Source organism: Leucopleurus acutus, assembly GCF_964270905.1.
Source record: "Leucopleurus acutus genome assembly, chromosome: 3".
NCBI classification, from domain to species: domain Eukaryota; kingdom Metazoa; phylum Chordata; class Mammalia; order Artiodactyla; family Delphinidae; genus Leucopleurus; species Leucopleurus acutus.
Window position 1 is genome coordinate 4,671,552 of NC_139145.1, and position 18,340 is coordinate 4,689,891.

At 57.8% G+C, this 18,340-nt stretch overlaps 1 protein-coding gene across 1 annotated transcript in view; it reads right to left on the reverse strand.

The window, feature by feature from the left end:
* Positions 1–8,050: 8,050 nt before the first annotated feature.
* RFX2 (regulatory factor X2) overlaps positions 8,051–18,340 on the reverse strand; it is a gene marked incomplete at both ends in the record, with an annotated part of 45,039 nt that continues 34,749 nt past the window's right edge. The window contains 8 exons of the mRNA XM_082836500.1: positions 8,051–8,166; positions 8,660–8,702; positions 9,702–9,855; positions 14,229–14,437; positions 15,114–15,263; positions 16,199–16,296; positions 17,485–17,639; positions 17,964–18,076. Of these exons, the coding sequence (XP_082692626.1) occupies positions 8,051–8,166; positions 8,660–8,702; positions 9,702–9,855; positions 14,229–14,437; positions 15,114–15,263; positions 16,199–16,296; positions 17,485–17,639; positions 17,964–18,076 (1,038 nt within the window). The remainder of the gene's footprint in view (positions 8,167–8,659; positions 8,703–9,701; positions 9,856–14,228; positions 14,438–15,113; positions 15,264–16,198; positions 16,297–17,484; positions 17,640–17,963; positions 18,077–18,340) is intronic.

Consider the following 18,340-nt stretch of genomic DNA (forward strand, 5'->3'; position numbering starts at 1 on the left):
CATGACAGGGACAGAGGATACAACTTCTGCCTGCTTTGCTGGAACAGTTGCCCTAAAAGCCTTCAGCCGTCATGGAAGCTGTCCACCCGCCCTGAGGCTGCCATTCTATAAGGAAGCTGAAACAGACACTGAAAGGCAAAGCCCTGAGAGAGACCTGCCCAGCCCGGCCCTTCCTGTTTCTCACCCCCCATGAAAGATAAATGATAGTTGCTGTTATGAGCCAAGCCACTAAGTTTAGGAATATTTGTTACACAGCAGTATATATCCACCACACCTACTGTGCCTGACACACTGTTCTACATGACATTCTAGTAGAAGACCTGCAGGAGAAGCACTCTAGACAGAACAGTGAGTGCAAAGGTCCTGAGGCAGGAACCAGCTTGCTGAGTTGGAGAATAGCGAGGAGCTCAGTGTGGCCAGGGCAGAGTGAGCGAGGGGCCATGCAGGGCCTTGTAGGCCATAGAGTTCTCGGAGGAGTTTGAGGTTTTTCCCAAGACAAGGGTCGGAAGTGGGAAATGGAGGGATCCAGATGGTTTCCCTTGACCATCTGACCTCTCTGCTGCCTGCTTCCTTCTCGGCTCATCAGGAGAGAAGTCTGAGCCCGGTCTGAGCTCTGAGAACTGGGAACTTCCTTCTCTACAGCCAAGCCCAGGAAAAAGGGCTTTCACAGCTGTAATTCTGTTCTCATCTTCCCATCGTGAGCAGGGAGCTGGCCCCGTGAAGTATCTGCTCTGTGCCCAGCCCCACGCAGAGGGTGAGGACCCAGATATTAATCACCTACAGTTCCTGGCCTCCTCTGCTCGGCAGCGCCCCCCAACACCACCTCCGCGCCTCCCCCCCCCCCCCCCCGCCCCGCAGTCCACAGGGTCAAGTTCTTGACAGCAAGGTGTCCATTGCAGCTGACGCTGAGGCCAAGAGGGGAACCCTTGACTCGAGCTGGGTGCACTAGCTTCTCTCACTCCCATATTCTGCAGCAGCTAAATGTGGTATGGAGCTAGGAGGAAATGCTGATCGTACTCTTTGTAATTAAAAAGATTTAACCTTCAATTTAAAATAAATTCAGACTTACCCTAACCCTAAAAAGAAAAAGAAAAAGAATTCAAATTTACAAAGAAGTTGCAAAAACAGCACCAAGAAATTCCATACAGCCTTCACCCAGCTTCTCCAAATGTTAACATCTTACGTAAACAGCACGATGACCAAAACCAGGAAATTCACACTGACGCAGTACGATTCACTAGCGTAAAAACCTATTCAGGTCTCACCTGCTGACTGCCAGTGTTTTGTTCCTGTTCCAGGATCCAGTCCAGGATTCCTTGTTGCATTTAGATGTCATTACTCCTCAGTTTCCTTTAGTCTGGATTAATTCCTCTGTCTTATTTTTCCTTCCCCATGACACTGGTGAGGTGTGCTGCCCAGCTATTTTGAAGAATACCCTTTCATTTTGGGTCTGTTGACCGTTTCCTCCTGATTAAATTCAGGTGTTGAATTTTTGGTGTAAATAACATGGATGAACCTATCAGGAGGCACCTGATGTCAATTTGTACCATTTACAAGTCAGATCACCGGTGTTGGCCAGTTTACCACTGATACTTTTCCCTTTGTAGTTATTGACTATCTTGTGGGGAGACAAATAAATAGGGAATAGTTGAGGAAGAGGAGGAGAGGCAGATGGAGAAAAGAGGCAGCTAGCTCTTGCACTCCATTGCTTGTGGTCTTTCCATGCATGATTGCAATTTTAGTAAACAAAACAGCCTCCATTCTAGGCAAAATCCCGAGCTGGCTGGTTTCCCCGGGTGAAAAGGAAGAGGCTGTGTCACACAGTGACCACAGGGGGGCAGCAGAGGATTGGGAATGAAACGAAAACTGGGCTCTAGGATGAAAGGCAGTTTAGTTCCTTCTAAGTAAATAAACTTGCAGAAACGCACAGGCTCTGCCCCAGCTGAGGCCTGTCATCTTCTGGGAAACAGGTCAGGTAGTTGCTGGCTGCTCTGATTACACTCCCAGCATTAGGCATGTCTAAAACAGGGGGCTTTTTATCCTGGGAGGGTTTCGGGGGCAGGGGGCTGAGAATCCCTTCTGAAACTGCCTGCAAGACTCATGGGTACTGAGGGTGTATCGGTTTGGAGACTGCTTGCAAACCCCCCAAAACACCTCTGTCAAATGTAAGCAAGTGGAAAGTTTGCTGGCAAGTGATGAGCATGTTCCTAAGATCGGAGAGAGAAGAGAAGAAACTGGGCAGCTCCAGTGGGTCTTGGGAACCGGTGGGTCACCTCCCGAGAATGCTCGAACTTCAACTGCTTTCAGTCTTATATTCAGCTCACAATTCAGACTCTGAGGAGGAGGGGTCGGATGCGTCCAGCAGGGCAGGGCACGTCATTAATCCCTGCCCCCTCCTGCTTTCCGCGACTCTAGCCACTTTATGCTCTGGTCAGTTATTCATTGAGCCAGAGCCTTCAGGTGGAGGGGTCCAGTGGACAGCTGTACAGAAGAGCGTTGACAGAGGGGAGTTTGACGTCCATTTTGAGGTCATGGGCCGCCACTCCCGGGATGCAACCCCTAGGCCTCGCCAAGATCTAGGAAGCCCTCCCTGTCTCCCTCCCAGCTCACCCCGGGCCACCTCACATGTCAAGCCCGTCCCCTCCGTCCCCTCGGCCAGGAGCAGCCTCCTGCAGTGTGTGCAAGCGCCCACTTACAGATGGTGTTTCAAACGGTGGGAAGAAGGGTCACTGCCCAGAAGGAATCGGAGTGTTGTGTCCAAAGAAGGTAGAACAGGTAGATGCTCGGTAGCAAGACCCCACAGGCGTCCATCACAGAGGATCCTCAAAGGGATCCATGACCTCAGCATAGGTGAGGACTAGTCTCTAGGACTGTGGCTTTCAATACGTATGTATGTTCAGTACACTTTACATGCAGCCCAATCCCGTATGTGTATGTCCACACACATCGTATAACATATACTGAGATGTTACAAAGCCATAGTTATCTTTGCTAATTACACTGACACTCCCGATCTTTTCTATTTCTCTCCTGGTCCATTACAAAGAAAAACGGGTCAAATCCACCGACTTGATTTCATAGCCGCTTGGCCTGCTGCTCTAGCAGCCCTCTTGCCTCTGCTCCCCCGCCTTCATCTGCACTGCGACACTCTGACCCCCCACCCGGCCTGTACCATCTTCACAAGTACCTAGTGACCCCCTTGCTTCCGTTTTCTTCGTGTGTGATCCACGCACCAGAATAAGTCTTTCTAAAGCCCAGCTTCGATTATATCAAAAAATGGTGGTGGTGGCCTCCTGAATGAATTTGATTTTATCTGTGCAAGATGTGGGAAATACAGTATTGAGCACGCCAGATCAGAGCTACTCACCCTCAGAGCTCATGGGAAAGAGATTTGCCAACAGTCATAATAAAGTAGTGCAGGAAATACGGGGTAGAAGGGATCCATCCTAATCTAGCTGGGGATCTTCCAGGAAGGCTTCCTGGAGGGGGTGTCAGTTAAGATGAATGCTAAAGAGGAAGGGGTGTGTGTGTGGAGTGGAGTTTAGGTGGGAAGAGCAATGAAGGTGAAAGAGCCTGAAATGAGACACTGGGGTGAGTTCCAGGAGCAAAAAGTCAGAGCAGGGACTTCCCTGGTGGTCCAGTGGTTAAGACTCCGCACTCTCAATGCAGGGGACCTGGGTTCGGTCCTGCACACTGCAACTAAAGATCCCGCATGCCGTAACTGAGACCTGGTGCAGCCAAATAAATATTTTTTAAAAAGGATCATGCTATCTTAAAAAAAAAAAAATCAGAGCAGCAAGTGGGTCACGGGAGGAAAAGACAAGCGACATGGTTGCCAAGGTGTGAAAGATGCAGAGAACTGATAATAATGAGAATGCGATTACCCGGTGGTTCTCACCTGGGGGCAGGGGACACTCGGCAATCAGTATCTGGAGATATTTATGGTCTTCGCCACTGGGGGTGGGGTGCTAGTGGGGGCGGGGTGCTAGTGGGGGTGGGGTGCTAGTGGGCCAGGGGTGCTGCTCAACGCCCCCCCAGTGTCCAGAAAGGTCCCTCCTCTAACCCAGAGACTTAGCCAACCGCAAATGCCAAAGATGCCAAGGATGAGAAACAATTGTTGAATGCTTACTCCAGTACTTTCTATAAATCAACTTATTTAAATCTCACAACAACACTGTGAGGTTAGGTGTTTTTATTACCCTTTTTTCCCAGATGGGGAAACTGATCTAAGTAATTTACCTGAGGGCACAGCTATTGTCCAAGCCCGGCTGCCCTGCTGCATCTCCAGGCAGGGAGGTCTCAGGGAGTGGCCAGGAGGAAGGAACCAGTGGCCATGTTAGGGGCAGTCTGGAGGAGGTAGGAGGGACGGAGGGCATGCAGGTGGCCCTGGGTTTCTGGCTTGGGCAGTGGGATGGGGAATACAGGCAGGAGGTCTGGATCGTCAGATGCTGAGCTCCTGTCTTGCCCTTTGGAGGGCGAGGCACCCACGAACCTCTGAGCCACGGTGGGCAGGCAGCTGTGGAGCAAGTCAGCAGCACGTGGAGGGTGTGGAAGGAGCAGGACCCAGGTGCAGGGGGTGGGGGGGCAGCCAGAGAAGTGGGAGGAAAACTGGGGTGGGGGTGACACTCCCAGCCAGGGAGAATCTCTCCCTTCTTACTTAGCATTCCTGCAGCTGATGTGTATATGAGTGTGTGTGTGTGTGTGTGTGTGTGTGTGTGCGCGCGCGCATGCACGCCTCGCATCTCACTTCAGAGTTCTTGCTACCAGAGAGTTCTTGGAGGCTAGAACGCCTATGGGTCCCCCTGCAGCCCTCCCAAACTGTGGCTTACTGCACTCTGACTCAGGGCCATTAGGGTTATAATGATCACCAGGAACCCAGGTACCTTCTGTCTCATTGCTTTGCCATCCTTATTTTATGATGTTCACCTTGAGGTCCAAGATGGCTGCCGGGGCTCCAGCCATCCTGCTTGCATTCCAGCCAGCAGCCTCATTTTCCCCATGTGCACAATGGTGGGCGGGGTTAACACCTACCTTGGAAGACTGTCAAAAAGAAGAGAAGAATGGACCACAATGACAAGAAGCCACTGTGATCGGTCAGGACCTCCTGGAGGCTCTTGGTAGGACCGGGTCCCCCTTTCGCTGTGCCTGCGCCCCGGAGCCCTACCCAATGGGCTAGGGACCCACGGGCCTTCGGCAGCCTCCCCTCCTCGTCTCCTCTCCAGCTCCTGGGGCAGGAATCACGTGGGCATCTCCCGTGCTCAAGAGCCTCGCCAGCCACCCAGGCCCTAAGGTGCTCTCCCCTCCCAGGGACCCTGCCGCCTGGCCCCGGGCCGGGATCTCCAAGGGGGAAGATTCAGGGGCGGCTCCTGCTCCCCGCAAGAGCTGGTGCTGCTCAGGGGGCCTCGGGCTGAAATCGTGAACCACGGGAGGGCAGGGACGAGTCTGGCTTCTGCTGGGTTCTGAGAGCCTGGCAGAGGAGTCGGCCTGGAGTCAGGGCCTGGCCACCCGGCTGAGGGGAGGCTGCATGCTTGGGTCCTGAGAGCTCCTCCCCAGGATTGGCCACAGTATTTGTGGGGCCCAGTGCAAAATTAAAGCAGGGGCCCTTTGGTGGAAAACTTAAGAATTTCAGGATGGTGGCAGCAGAGCCTTAAGCCAAGCGCAGGCCCTGGAGTTCCCAGCCTGGGATAGCGGTGGATGATTTTAGTGTCACCTGGGGTCCCCAGGGCCTCCACCCGGGACAGAGGGGCCCGGGCTGGGGCCAAGGCTGAGCATCTCCGGCGGCACATGGGGCACCAGCCTGGCCCCTGAGAAGCAGCTCTTATGGGCGACTAACGGGGAACTGCGTCCACGTTTCTGGAACATCCTCCCCCCTGTGGGCCCTTCCTGAGCGCATCGCTCTCCTCTGCAGGGTTTCTTCAAAGTCCTATAATGCCCTGTGTCACGGTCCCCCAGAGTGGGTGGTCACAACAGTACGGGTGCCCGGCCCGCACCTTCAGCCCACGAGCCAGGCTCTCTGGGGATGGCGCCCAGGAACTGGCGATTTCGGAAGCAGCTCACGCCCTGATTCTTAGGGGGTTCTGAAGTTCGGGCCCCACCGCTTTACCAGATTAACCCCGTAAACAACCAGTGGGCCGTGTCAGCGGCCGGAGCGTGGATTTATTCTGCGTCTCTGAACCAGTTAGTCTGTTTACAGTCTCGCCCATCCTGGGCTGAGAGTTGTTTTCTTGCCCTCTCTGGCCTTGCTAAATGTTCCTTCTGGAACATTCCCCAGAGAGCCGGAGCCCTCCCTTCCTGGGCTCGTGTGGCCCAGGTCTGGCCGGGCTGGCTGTGCCAGGGCCAGGGGAGTGTGGGAGGGAGGGCTTCGTCCTCCAAGGCCACTGGAGTGGGCGGCGGGGCAAAGGCTGGAGCGTGGACTGCGACCCACAACGGGCACGTTCAGTGTGTTCATTGCAACGGGAAACGAGAACGGGCTCGGAAGGCTGGTGTCTTTACCGTCATTCATATTCCTCCTCGCGGAATCCGGCAAAGGACTAGACAGAGCGTAAGGCAGAAACGTGGAAGAAAAGGCAGGCGTCACAATCCGGGAGCCGTGAGCTTGAACATCTCCCAGGAAAGGAGATGCAGCTTTAAAGACATTCCTTCTGTCTGAGTTCATCTGAGTCTGCAACTTTAAGACCACACGCACGTTGTGATCATGACGGGCTTTTGGTTTCTTAAAATGAGATTTCTCGTCCTTCCCTGCTGCTCTCCCCGGGCACCTGCGGGCGCCAGGGATGCACAGCGCTCCTGCTTGTCGAGAAGTAGGGTGTTTAAAGGCCTCGTGAGTTTACATTAGTACCTTCTGCATGAATGAGAAAACAACATGGGGGACTGAATATACTGCGATATACACATTCATAAGGAATGTTCTAATAACAATTAGAGCACAAAACTATTTGTATGAACATATTTCCAAAAGGAGAAATTATTGCATTTGAGAAGTCGATGCTTCTTGGACCAGAGGTTTGTCTTTCTTCTTTGCAGCTGCTTCGGGAGCGGAACTCTGGCGCAGGGCTTACTGGTGCAACACGTTACGAGGGACACAGATCTGGAGAGTTTCGAGGTCAGGGCTGGGACAGCCCTTGGGATTCGTTTGTCCCCAGAGAAGAGTTTGGACCCTGAGCAGTTCAAGATGGGACCTGCCGGGGTCCCAGTGCTCTGGGATCGCTACTTCAAAGGCAGACGTTCTGGAAGGTTCTGTGGAGTGGGGCTCAGGCATGGCTGCTCGTGCACAGACTTGGCAGGATGGCTGCCCTCTGACAGCGCGGCGGAGACCCTGACCTCCCGGCCCCCTTGGAACAAACTCATTCCAGACCTCACGGTTTAACTTGACGTTGGCTGTGAACCTGGACAGAGTCACAGTCCTTCTGGTTGCTCATCAAGCTTCTGGCTTTGATTTTGAAAGGCCCCGCCCCCACCACGAGCGGGCCCGCTTCCGTGACGTGTTCTTTGAGCCACGTGGGGCCGTGGGATGCGCGCCGTCCGGGGACGCAACTGGCGGCTGATTCTGATCCCTTCGGGGTCTAGAGACGGGGTGCCTGGCGGCCGGCAGGGCAGGAGGCCACGGGGCGAGGACCGAGATGGCCTCTCCCCACCACAGGGCCTGAGGGGGGCTGCGGGGACACGGCCCGCTTGGCGCTGCCCGACGGCTGCGGGACATCCCTTCCTCCCCGGGACCCGCTGGAGTTTTTTCAAATCAGGGTGCAAATCGGAACGAGCTGGCAGGGGGAGATGCCCAAAGTGGAGGTAGCGACTCGCTCAGCACGGCCCCTTCCAGCTCTGGAGGGGGATGTTTGCAGTGGGGGAAGGAACATTCAGAAGAAGGAAAAGGGGTCTGGGCGCCCCATCTGAGCTTCGGTCACGGTCACAACGGTTTTCCTCTTGAGGGAGAGCGTGTCCTTTAAGGGCGCCCTGGACCAGGGGCCCCGGCACTCAGAGTAAAGGTCACTTCGTCCAGGAGGCACTACCGCGGCGGAGCTCTGGGACCTGGAGCCGGGGCAGCGCGGCCCAGCTAGACGCCCTGCAGCGGGTGGTTGGGGTCGCTGCGCTCCCGCTTCACCAGGGGCTCGCCCCGGCCTCGGGCCTCCGAGCGGGCCTCGCTGCCTCCACGGTCCTCGCTGAGGTCATCTGTGGAGGCGGGGTGGGGCGCGGGGCACATCTTCAGGGGGCGCGAAGGGGCCAGGGCAGGGCACTGCCTTAGCCTGGGCCTGGGTTGACCCAGTCAACCTGGAGGCCTTCCTCCCCACGACCAATGCCCACGTGCCTGGGCTGTGCTCCCGGCAGCATCGCCCTTGGCGGTTGGGCCCCCCCACCTCCACGGGGTAGGGGATGGGCCCCCGGGGGGGGCGCTCTCTGGCCCGCCTGCCCTGCTCCCCCTCTGGACGTGGCCGCAGGAGGCCCTCACCCCGCCAGCCCCAGCACCGGCACCAGTCCTGTCCGTGGCCCTGCGCTGAGGGGCCTGGTGTGCAGGGAACCAGGGAGAGGAGTAAACGTAATCCAGTAGGAGGGGCAGGGCCTCTGCTCTGAGCCCCCAGTGGGCTGCTGCCCAGTGTCCCCGCCCCAGGGGCCGCCCTGATCGCCACCAGGCCCAGGACAGGAGGGAAAGCCCAGACACACCCACCTTTGTCGAGCAGTGTCAGCGACAGGGAGGCAAGATCGTTGAACTGAAAGAGAGAAGCCCGGAGTGAGGGCCCTCCGCAGAGCAGGTGCCGGGGAAGGTTAGCAATGTCCTCGTCCACAGAGGAATCGGGCTTTCGCTTTGTAAGTGAGAGGGCTTCTGCCGTGAGAAGCGGCCCTGAGGCTGCTGGGTGTCTGGGTGTGGCCCCTCTAACACTTTCCAGGGCCCTGCCTGGGAGTCGCTGGAGGGCTGTGGCCTCTGAGTGGTCAGTGAAGGAAAAGCCGCTGTTTATCACGGGCTTACCACGTACTAAAAGCTCTGTAAGTGTCGCCTCATTCCTTCCTTGAAACAACCCTGTCATGACCCAGCAATTCTGCTCCTCGGTCTATACCCCAAAGAATGGAAACGGGTGTTCAAACAAAATGTGTACACGAATGCTCACGGCAGCACGATTCACACCAGCCCAAAGGTGGAAACAGCCCATCTATCAACAGGTGATGGATCAGCAAGGTGGTGCATATCCGTGCAATCAAACAGCGTTTGGCCAGAAGAAGGACAGAAGCACCGACACTCGCTACCACGTGGACGGACCTCGAGAACACGATGCTCAGTGAGAGAAGCCAGACACAGAAGGACCCACAGGGTGTGATTCCATTGATGGGAAACGTCCAGGACAGGCCGATCCACAGAGACAGAGGGTGGGTTCACGGTTGCCAGGGGCTGGGGGGTTTACTGCCAAGGGGGTGGGGTTTTCTATTGGGGTGATGGAATGTTCTGGAACAAGATAGGTGGTGGTTTCACAACGCTGTGAATGTACTAAATGCCACTGAATTGTCTCCCCTGAGATGGTTAAAAAGGTACATGTTACTTTCTGTGTATTCTACCCCAATGAGGTGGAAATCCCGCCGGGGCCACGTGAGTAGGGGACAGAGGAGCCAGGGTCCGTCCTGCTGGGGCAGGTGAGCTTCTTCCCACCCGCCGCCCGCCCCCACGAGCGTGTTCTCTCGGGCCCCGAGGCCGGCCCTCGCATCCCGGGGGCGCTCACCTCTCCCATCACGGCAATGGGCGTCTCCCCAGTGGCCTCGGCGACGCGGTGCTCCACCAGGTAGAACATGTACTCGTCGTAGAGCAGCCGGATGAGGTGGAAGGAGCCAAAGCTGGCGGCGCTGCGCAGCGTGAGGTCGCGGATCACCATGGAGCTGAGGCGGCAGACACGGGCTGGCACCTCCGGGACGCCAGGCTCCCCTCCAGCCCCGAGCTGGCCTGCGAGGGGCCTGCCAGCCTCCCAGACCACCCCGCGGCCTTTCCCATCCTTCCCATCCTTAGCCAGCAGTTTTAGGCGCCTAAAAACGAGATTCAAGTTCAGGGCACCTTTGCCTCTTTCATCCAAAGCAGGGGTTGGCAAACCGCAGCCCAAGCCTGCCAGCCAGGAATGGTTTTTACAGTTTTGAATGGTTGGCAAAAAAAGTCAAAAGAATTGTATTTCACGACACATGGAATGTACCTGAAATTCACACTGCAGCATCCATTAATAAAGTTTTATTGGCTGTGCCTGTCGTTGATGTGCTGTGTGCCTGGAAAACTTTATCCCTCAAAAAGGTCTACTATCTGATTCTTTCCAGAGAAAGCGAGCGCCGATCTAAAGGAGTTATTAAACGTGGTCCCCGACCAAAAACCCTGGCCTATACGTGCACTGCCACGTGGCCCCAAACACCTGGACACTCCAGCTCAGAACTCACCTACTCTCAGTGACGTCTAATCGCTGTGGTACCGAGAAAAGAAACAGGAAGGGACAAGACAGGAGAGGAACCCCGGGGCATCGCTCCGGGGCGGCCCTGCCACCCTGGAGTCCAAGCACCCAGGGCCCGGCGAGATCTGTCAGAGCACCCAAGCTGCAGCCATCGAATCACTTCCTTCTGTGTAAACAGCTCTCCCCCTGCTCCCGTCCGGGCAGCCTGGTAACGGCTTTGGCCTTCAAAGCGATGTTTGCTCAAAGAACGTTTTTATTTATTTATTTATTTTTGGCTGCGTTGGGTCTTCGTTGCAGACGGTGCTCAGGCTTCTCACTGAGGTGGCGTCTCTTGCTGCGGAGCACGGGCTCTAGGCGCGCGGGCTCAGTAGTTGTGGCGCACGGGCTTAGCTGCTCCGCGGCACGTGGGATCTTCCCGGAGCAGGGCTTGAACCCGTGTCCCCTGCATTGGCAGGTGGATTCTTAACCGCTGTGCCACCAGGGAGGTCCCTCAAAGAATCTTTTGAAAATTTAACGAGCCTCAGTTTATCTTTTAACAGGTTGAAACTGCTGCCTGCTTGTGTGTTAGCAATGGGGCATGCGGGCAAGTCGGCAAAGACAGCCGACAACAAATCCGTTTACTTGATTCTTCTCGCATCCATCTTCTCCGGGCCAGTGTGCAGACACGCTCTGACGGCACTTTGGTTCAGCGGTGGAAAAGGAGAGCTGGCTCCAGCCGGCTGTGGCTTCGAGATGCCCTGGAAGGGCAGCCAAGGAGGGGACCCGGGTGGTGCCTGCCTGTGTCCAGATGAGCACTTTAGGAAGCAAAGGTCACCTGAAGAACGTTCACAAAGAATGAAGACGAAGGCCGCCTAAGTGGGCACAGGGAACAGGCTCGGGGTTCGGGATGTGTTTTCTGCTCAGAAGCTCCTTTGGCTCCGTATGGCTGACCCCCTAAAGGTAAGCGAGTGAACACAGACCACGGGTCCCTGGGAAGGGGCCCCCCTCACCCCTCACCCCCTCCCACCCTCCCTTCCCCATGCCTGGAAGCGGTGCTTGGTTTTCATGCTGCTGCCGATAACACAGGCCTGGAACGAAGCTGCTTGCATTTCAAAGTGTTAAGATATGGTCTGCGCTGCTGCCGCTCTAACGGGAGACCCCAGGCCCGAAGGCTTCGAGCCACCCTCCCACTCTGTGCCCACACAGAGGGGTACCCGGCACCCTCCCCTGAAGGACCCCCTGGGTCGGGCGCTGGTACCCGGCACCCTTCCCTGAAGGACCCCCTGGGTCGGGCGCTGGTCCCCGGCACCCCCCCAAGCCTCAGTGTCTGGTTTGAAGCTGTGGATCGAGAGGCTTTTCTGAACTGTCTCCATGGTCACCTTGGTATGTTTTGGGTTCTCCAAACGGGCGCGCAACTTTCTGCGGTGGGAACATCAGTGGCCGTCAGCTTACCCAGCCCCTGCCCACCGCTGTCCATTTGCTGGTGGACGCTACAGAGGCAAGTCCCTTAAACTCAACAAGCTGGAGTCAGGTGGGGCCTCCGTCGTTACAGAGAAAAGCAGCCCCCTCTCACGGAGGCCGCAGCCACTCGCAAGCCTCAGCTGGGTTCGCATCTCTGCGGTGTAAGTCACGGGGTCACCCTGCCAGTCCTGATTCCTCAGGTCACGACTTCCGGCCACGGGGGGAGGGGCTGAGTCCCCACCGGCTTTCTCTGCAGCCACCGACTCTGACTCCATTCCTCCCCCATCACCCCAGTGTTGCTTTATCGCACTTTTGGACTAAATCCTGTTCCCTCTGTGGTGATGGGGTGTAAGTCCACAGCTGACCCACGTGGTCAGTCAGGCTTACAGTCCCTTTCTTGTTCATTCATCACTCAACATTCGGACGCTGAGAAGCAGCGGTGAACAAGGGCGACGTCCCAGCTCTCGAGGAGACACGGGTGGTTGTCGAGGAGACAGGCGACGGACAAGCAAACAGAGAACGGGGTGACGGGCAATGGAAGAAAATCCAGGCGCAGGGGACAGAGGACGAGAAGGGGAACGCTATTTCACTCGGGAGGTCTGCAGGCTTCTCTGAGGATGACCGGGCCACAGGGCTCCCTGGGGAACGATGCTCCAGGCAGGGGAGGGCAGTGCAGAGGCCCTGAGGCCAGCAGGCCAGGGCAGAGCATGAGGACGGTGATGGGAACAGGGAGTGACCAGGCCAGCAGCCGGCCGAGGGGTCGGGAAACGCTCCGATAAGAGCCAGACAGTCAACAGCCTTCTGCTCGTCACTGCTCAACGCTGCTGAGGATCTGTAAATGAGTAGGCCTGGCCTCACGCCGACAGCATTTATCTGCACAGCCAGGTGGACGGCAACCTGAGCCCTGGGCCGCAGCCGGCTGGCGGGCTGTCCTGCACGGCCTGCAGGCAGAGAACAGCTGATCGCCTCCGTTGAACAGAACGCTCCATTTCCACGTGTTTATCGCTGAGTGGGACCGGAACTCCGCCGCAGGGCTTCTCTGGGTGAGCGCAGCCCACGTTTTCTGGGCCAGGCAGGGATCCCCGCTCCCGCTCGCCCAGGTGAGAGGTGCAGCGTGGGGACAGCCTTCCCGCGCGATCCTGACGACACCGCTCCCCGGCCTCCTGGGCCCCGCGTGGCCGCACACAAGTCTGATGCTGCTCTGGTTCCTGGCCTGCGGCGTGACCCGCTGTTTTCTCCCCGGAAGCCTTTACGATCCTTTCTTATCCTAGGTGTCTGAACGTCACAGTGAGGCTGGGAAGCTCATCCACTGGGCGGGGAACCCGGCAGCTCTCGGAAACTTGGGCCGTTAGTTATTATTTTCTTTCCCTCCGTTTTCTCTCTCTTAAAAAAAAAAATTCCTATCAGCTGGCTAGTTAACAGCCGGGATTGATCCTTTCATGTCTTTTTCCTTCTCTCTTCGTTTTCTTTCATGGGTTCTCTTTCTCACCTTCTTTTTTCTTTCTCCATATGTTTTTCTCTCTCACGTTTACTTTCTGTGACTGTTAGTTTTCTGTGTCAGTGATGGGCAGTGATTCAGTCAAACATTAGTCTAGGCGTCGCCATGGTTCCCGTCCACCATCCCTCGACTTGAGGTGGAGAAGCTCAGCCTCCACACTGGGGGTGGGCCTCACCTAGTCAGCAGAGGGGCCTTGGGAGCAAAACTGAGGCTTCCCTGAGGAGGAAGGGGTCCCCACCTGCGGACGGCGGCATCTGCTCCCCCCACTTGAGCGTCCAGCCCGTCAGTCCCTGCTACAGACTTTGGACGTGCTGGCCCCGCGATCATGCCTGCCCGTCCCCTGAAATAAATCTCCTTACATTCATACACACACACACACACACACCCCTAACTCACTATAATACAGTTACATACATCGTTTTAAAACACGTCCACCTAACCCTCGCCCAGGACCACCCTGTGGGGAGCCGACGCCCGTCCCTGCCCCCTGCTTGTACTTGGCAGTGAGGGGATAAAGTCCTGTTTTCATCCTGCTGCTGTCCTAGCTGGGCCCTCGCACCACGATTCCCCGCCTGGTTCTCATCTCCCACCTGCCGCTACCTGCGCTCCTGTTCTCTCTAGATTCTTCCTTTACCTCACTCCGTGGGGATGCTCTAGGGGCAGAAACAAAGGCTCGTGCTTGAGCTGCCGTGTCTCTCCAGCAGGCGGGCCCGAGATGACGGTTTCTGTCTGCAGAAGCCTTTGTAACCCAGTTTTAGGCCCCAGGGGGCTCTGGGCCTGCCCCGGGGGCCCCCAGGAGTGAGGCCCACAGGCTGGTCTGCGTCTCTGGGCCTTGGCCTCCCTCCCAGGCCTGGAGCTCTCTGGGAGATCAAGGGCACGCCTACCTGTAGAAGGACCATTTCAGCAGGAACTGCCGCGCAGCCTTTGGGAAGCTGGGGCTGCCCGCGTGCTGCTTCAGGACCTGGGTGACTACGTTGTCCAGCCAGCTGGCCCACTGGTCCAGGGAGCTCTGCTGCTGCAGGGTCAGCTTGAAGTCCTGCTCCAGACGCTGCACCACGCCCTCCTCGCACTGGCACACCCACGAGGCCTGCTCCTGTAGGGCGCGGGCAGGCGAGGGCCGGGTCAGGACGGAGGGACAGCGACATCTCCCGGGCGCGGCCCTAGGCCGGACACACACAAGCACAGACACCTGCTGCTCTCGACCTTTTCCAACTGCGAACTCGGCACCCGCTTCATGGGGCAGAGACGGATGGCCATCCAGAGGGAACCTGCCCGGCTTCCAAGGGCCTAAATCCAGGCTCCCTGCATCCTAGGCCCAGGCTGTACCATGTCTTCGCGTTGCGTTATTTCTAAGCGGCCAGTCCTCTGTGTGCGTGTTTCTGTTTATTCGGTGGATAAACTCAGGGCCTACACTAGACGTAAACACAGCAGCAGGACTCCCCTGACGGCGGCTGCGCTCTCCTAAGCCCAGAGGAGAGAGCCGTGAACGTGGCAGTGGGAAGGCAAATTTTCAATGAAAATGGGCCAAGGCGTCGTCCCAGAGCCTGGAGGCCAGGGGGACGATCACGCAGCGGAGCCCGGGGGTCCCTGAGGACTGTGGGTGCCTCAACCCCGACCCTTTTCATGCAACAGGAGCGTGGGCCGGGCCCGGCTGCGGGGCCGGTTTTGCGGCAGGCTGAGTCTGGTGGGTCTGCGCATTTTTCTAGCGGGGGGAAGCCGGGTCCGCGTGCCCCGGTCCCAGGCCGCGGGGAGGCGCGCGGGAGAGTCACCTGCACGTTGGCGAAGTCCACGCGGTTGAGGTCGCTCAGCATCTGGCTGATCTGCGCCGTGTTCTGCAGCACTGCCCGGGCCGCCTGCGCCAGGTGGTTGAGCGACGTGTAGCGCCGCAGGGTCTGTGCGAAGGCGCCGACCACGCCGACCTGGGGCCCGGGAAGGTGTGAGGCTAAGCCCGTCTGCCTCTCTTCTCAGGGGCGTGGCGGCGGAGGGACCAGGAGAGAGCTGTTCTGGCAGGGGAGAGGGACCCACCCTCCGGACAGTCTCAGAGACCCCAAAGTTGAGAATCAGTGAGGGACACGGGCGTCACCAACGCGTGGAGTGGCATCTACGGCGGACGCCACGGCACAGGTGAGTTAGAATTGTGCAGCGTGGCCAGGCCCTGGCTTCTAGGGTCCCTCTGGCTCTCTGGGAGGGACGGTAAAAATACCGATTCCCAGGCACCACTGGATCAGACGTTGCCAGGTGTGGCCTGGAAACCTGCGCTTTTGAACAGCTACCCAGCCGGTTCCTAAGCATCCCGACGTTTTACGCTCACTGGTCTAACCCGTCAATTCCAGCCTGTGGGGAGCAGGCAGGCGGGATGCCCAGATCTGGCCCCGCCTGTCTGAGGCCGTAAGAATGCTCTCGGGAAGGGAATGGGACCGCCTCTTTTCCACAGGTAGGCCTGATGGCCATGTTTTACATTCTGATCTGTGGCCGAGACGCTAGCAGTAAGGGTGACCACAAAGAGGTTAAATCCCCCTCCTATGACGAGCAGAGCAACACTCGATCTGCTCTGAATCCACCCGAAAGTATCACAGCAAAGACATCTTCTGTCGGGCGCTCCCAGCCAGCACCTGTCCTCCACCAGCAGCAGCCCTGGGCCTTCCTGGAAGGACCACTGGCCCTCAGGACACACAGCAGCAGCCCCCTTTCTCTGGGGCCCAGCGGTCCTCCAGTTCCCTGGGGGCAGAGGGACAGGAGCCCCCTCCCTTCACAGCACCGCGGGGCCCGAGGGGGCCCCAGGCTGGAGCCTCTGCCCTCCGCCCCCCACCCCGCAGCGTGGTCTGGAGGCCCAGACCCCAACCCCGACTGTTACCTTGGTCTGGATGACCTGCTGTGGGAAGTCGCTCATGGCGTTCGTCAACCAGCCTTCCAAGCTCTTGGCAAAATTGCGGATGGCCTGTGTCAGGGTACCTGGGGGACACGAGTATTAACGGTGAGAAAGGCAGTCTTGCCCGTCACAATCAGCTCACGTGTAAGAGGTGCACACATGCCGTGGAAATGACCACCCACCGAGAACAAGCAACACAGAGGAGAAGAGATGGTGAGAATTTAGGGCACTTGGTGACGGAGGTGCTGAGTAGGAACTGGGGGCCAGCGCCGTTGATCTCTGCTCATCTACCTGTCTATGCTGGCAGTTCTCACCTGGGGTGATCCTGACCGCAGGGGACACTGGGCCATGTTTGGGGACCTCATGGTTGTCACACTGGGGCGGCTCCTGGCATAGAGGGGATGGGGCCACAGTGCCCAGGATCGCCCCCCGGAGACGGACCCACCCCGATGTCATTGGGCTGAGTGGAGGGGGGAGACCCTGATACACACACGTGCATGTAAACATATTCTACCAACTTCCAGATTTATTTTGAGATGGCTTGCAATAAGAAATACATTTTTTTGAAAAAAGAAAACCACCCCTAGTGTTATAAAAGGAAATATACCCAATCTCAAACCTTAATACACAGTGACTCTAAAAGCACACTACACTCAACAGTCTCCAGGCTGGCAAGGCCAAAGGAGAACTGCAACGGTTTTGCCGTTTCCCATTTTCTGGCAAAAAAAAGCAGCAGGCCAGGTCATCAAAAAGATGGAGGTTCCCCAGCGCTAACAGGCACGGATGTTAACAGGCAGCCGTTCGTTCGGGAAGAGCGAGGCTCAGCGCCCGGCCTCCTCGCCCTCACGAGGTCGGGACTCGCGTCCTGGGGGCCCGAGGGACAGCCCCTATGTAGGGGGCCCCCTGGTGGCGGGTGTTGTCACCACCTCCGGAGGCCACAAGGGCGGGTGGGGGCAGAGGCCCTGGGCGGGTCCCCACGGCCCGCATCAGCCCCAGACGGGTGTAGCCATCAAGGGCCACCATCTCCTTTTCTCTCCCTTCCTCAGTCAAGGCCGCTGGAATCTGGAGAAGGTCTGAAGAATCCACCCCTTCATGCTGCAGACTCACAGTGCTGGGAGGAAGCCGAGCTCAGCGTCAGATCAGCTGGGGAAGCGGGTTAGAACCCGACTCAGCCCCCGCCCCCCGAGGCTGTCCCGCGACCTCGGTTGGCCTCCACTCTGGGAGTCTCCTCCGGGGAGGTCGCGGGCAGGGGTGTGGGGAGGGGCGCTTACTGGGCACGGGCCGCAGCACGTCTGGGATGAGGATCTCCACCAGCGCCTGGTACAGGATGTGGTCGCAGGTCCTCATCCACCTGAGCACGGGGTCGCACTTGCACAAAGATACCAGCTTGTCCTTGGGGAGGACGGCGCCCTCCGGCTCCTCGTCGCTGCGGGGGACGGGGTCACGGGGGACACAGGTGAGCCGTCAGCCCGGGGCCTGCTCTCGCGGGATAAGCCGAGTGAGGCTGCAGGACCACCTGGGGCAGGCAAGCTCCCTGCCCCGGGGTCACCCCTGAGATCCTCGCCGAACAAAGGGAAATGCCATACGAGTCGCACACCAAGTCAGAGGAAAGACCACACGTGCGTGAGGGGGTCTGAGCGCTGATTCTTGAAAAGCTGGTGGTGCATTGTGGGTGTCAGCAGGAGACGGTCTGCAGGGCAAACCCAGGCCCCGTGAAACTGAGGCCTGTCTGGGGGCTGATGGGCAGTACCTGGTAGGTAGAGAGGCAGGGCCGTCGCCGGAGGAGGCTTTAGAATTCCAGAAGGAAAGCCACAGCTTCTCAACGTAGTGGAACTGGAGGTTCATCACGACATCTAACGTGGCCTAGGAATAAACGCGGCTGGATAAACACTCCGCTGCACTCACACCACGTGACTGCCATCAGACTGTGCCAAGCAAGCGGCCGGGATACCGGCTGCAGCGGGGCCTTTCCAAACCCAGACAGACCACGAGAGGGGATGGGAGTGAACGAAGGAAGATTCCAGCCACCCCCGGCCAGAGGGAGGGGGGGCCAGTCCTGTCTGCTCCTTGTCACCGGCAGGGACACCCAGTGATGCTCTGGCGCTGGCCCCGCGCAGCTGACCGAGG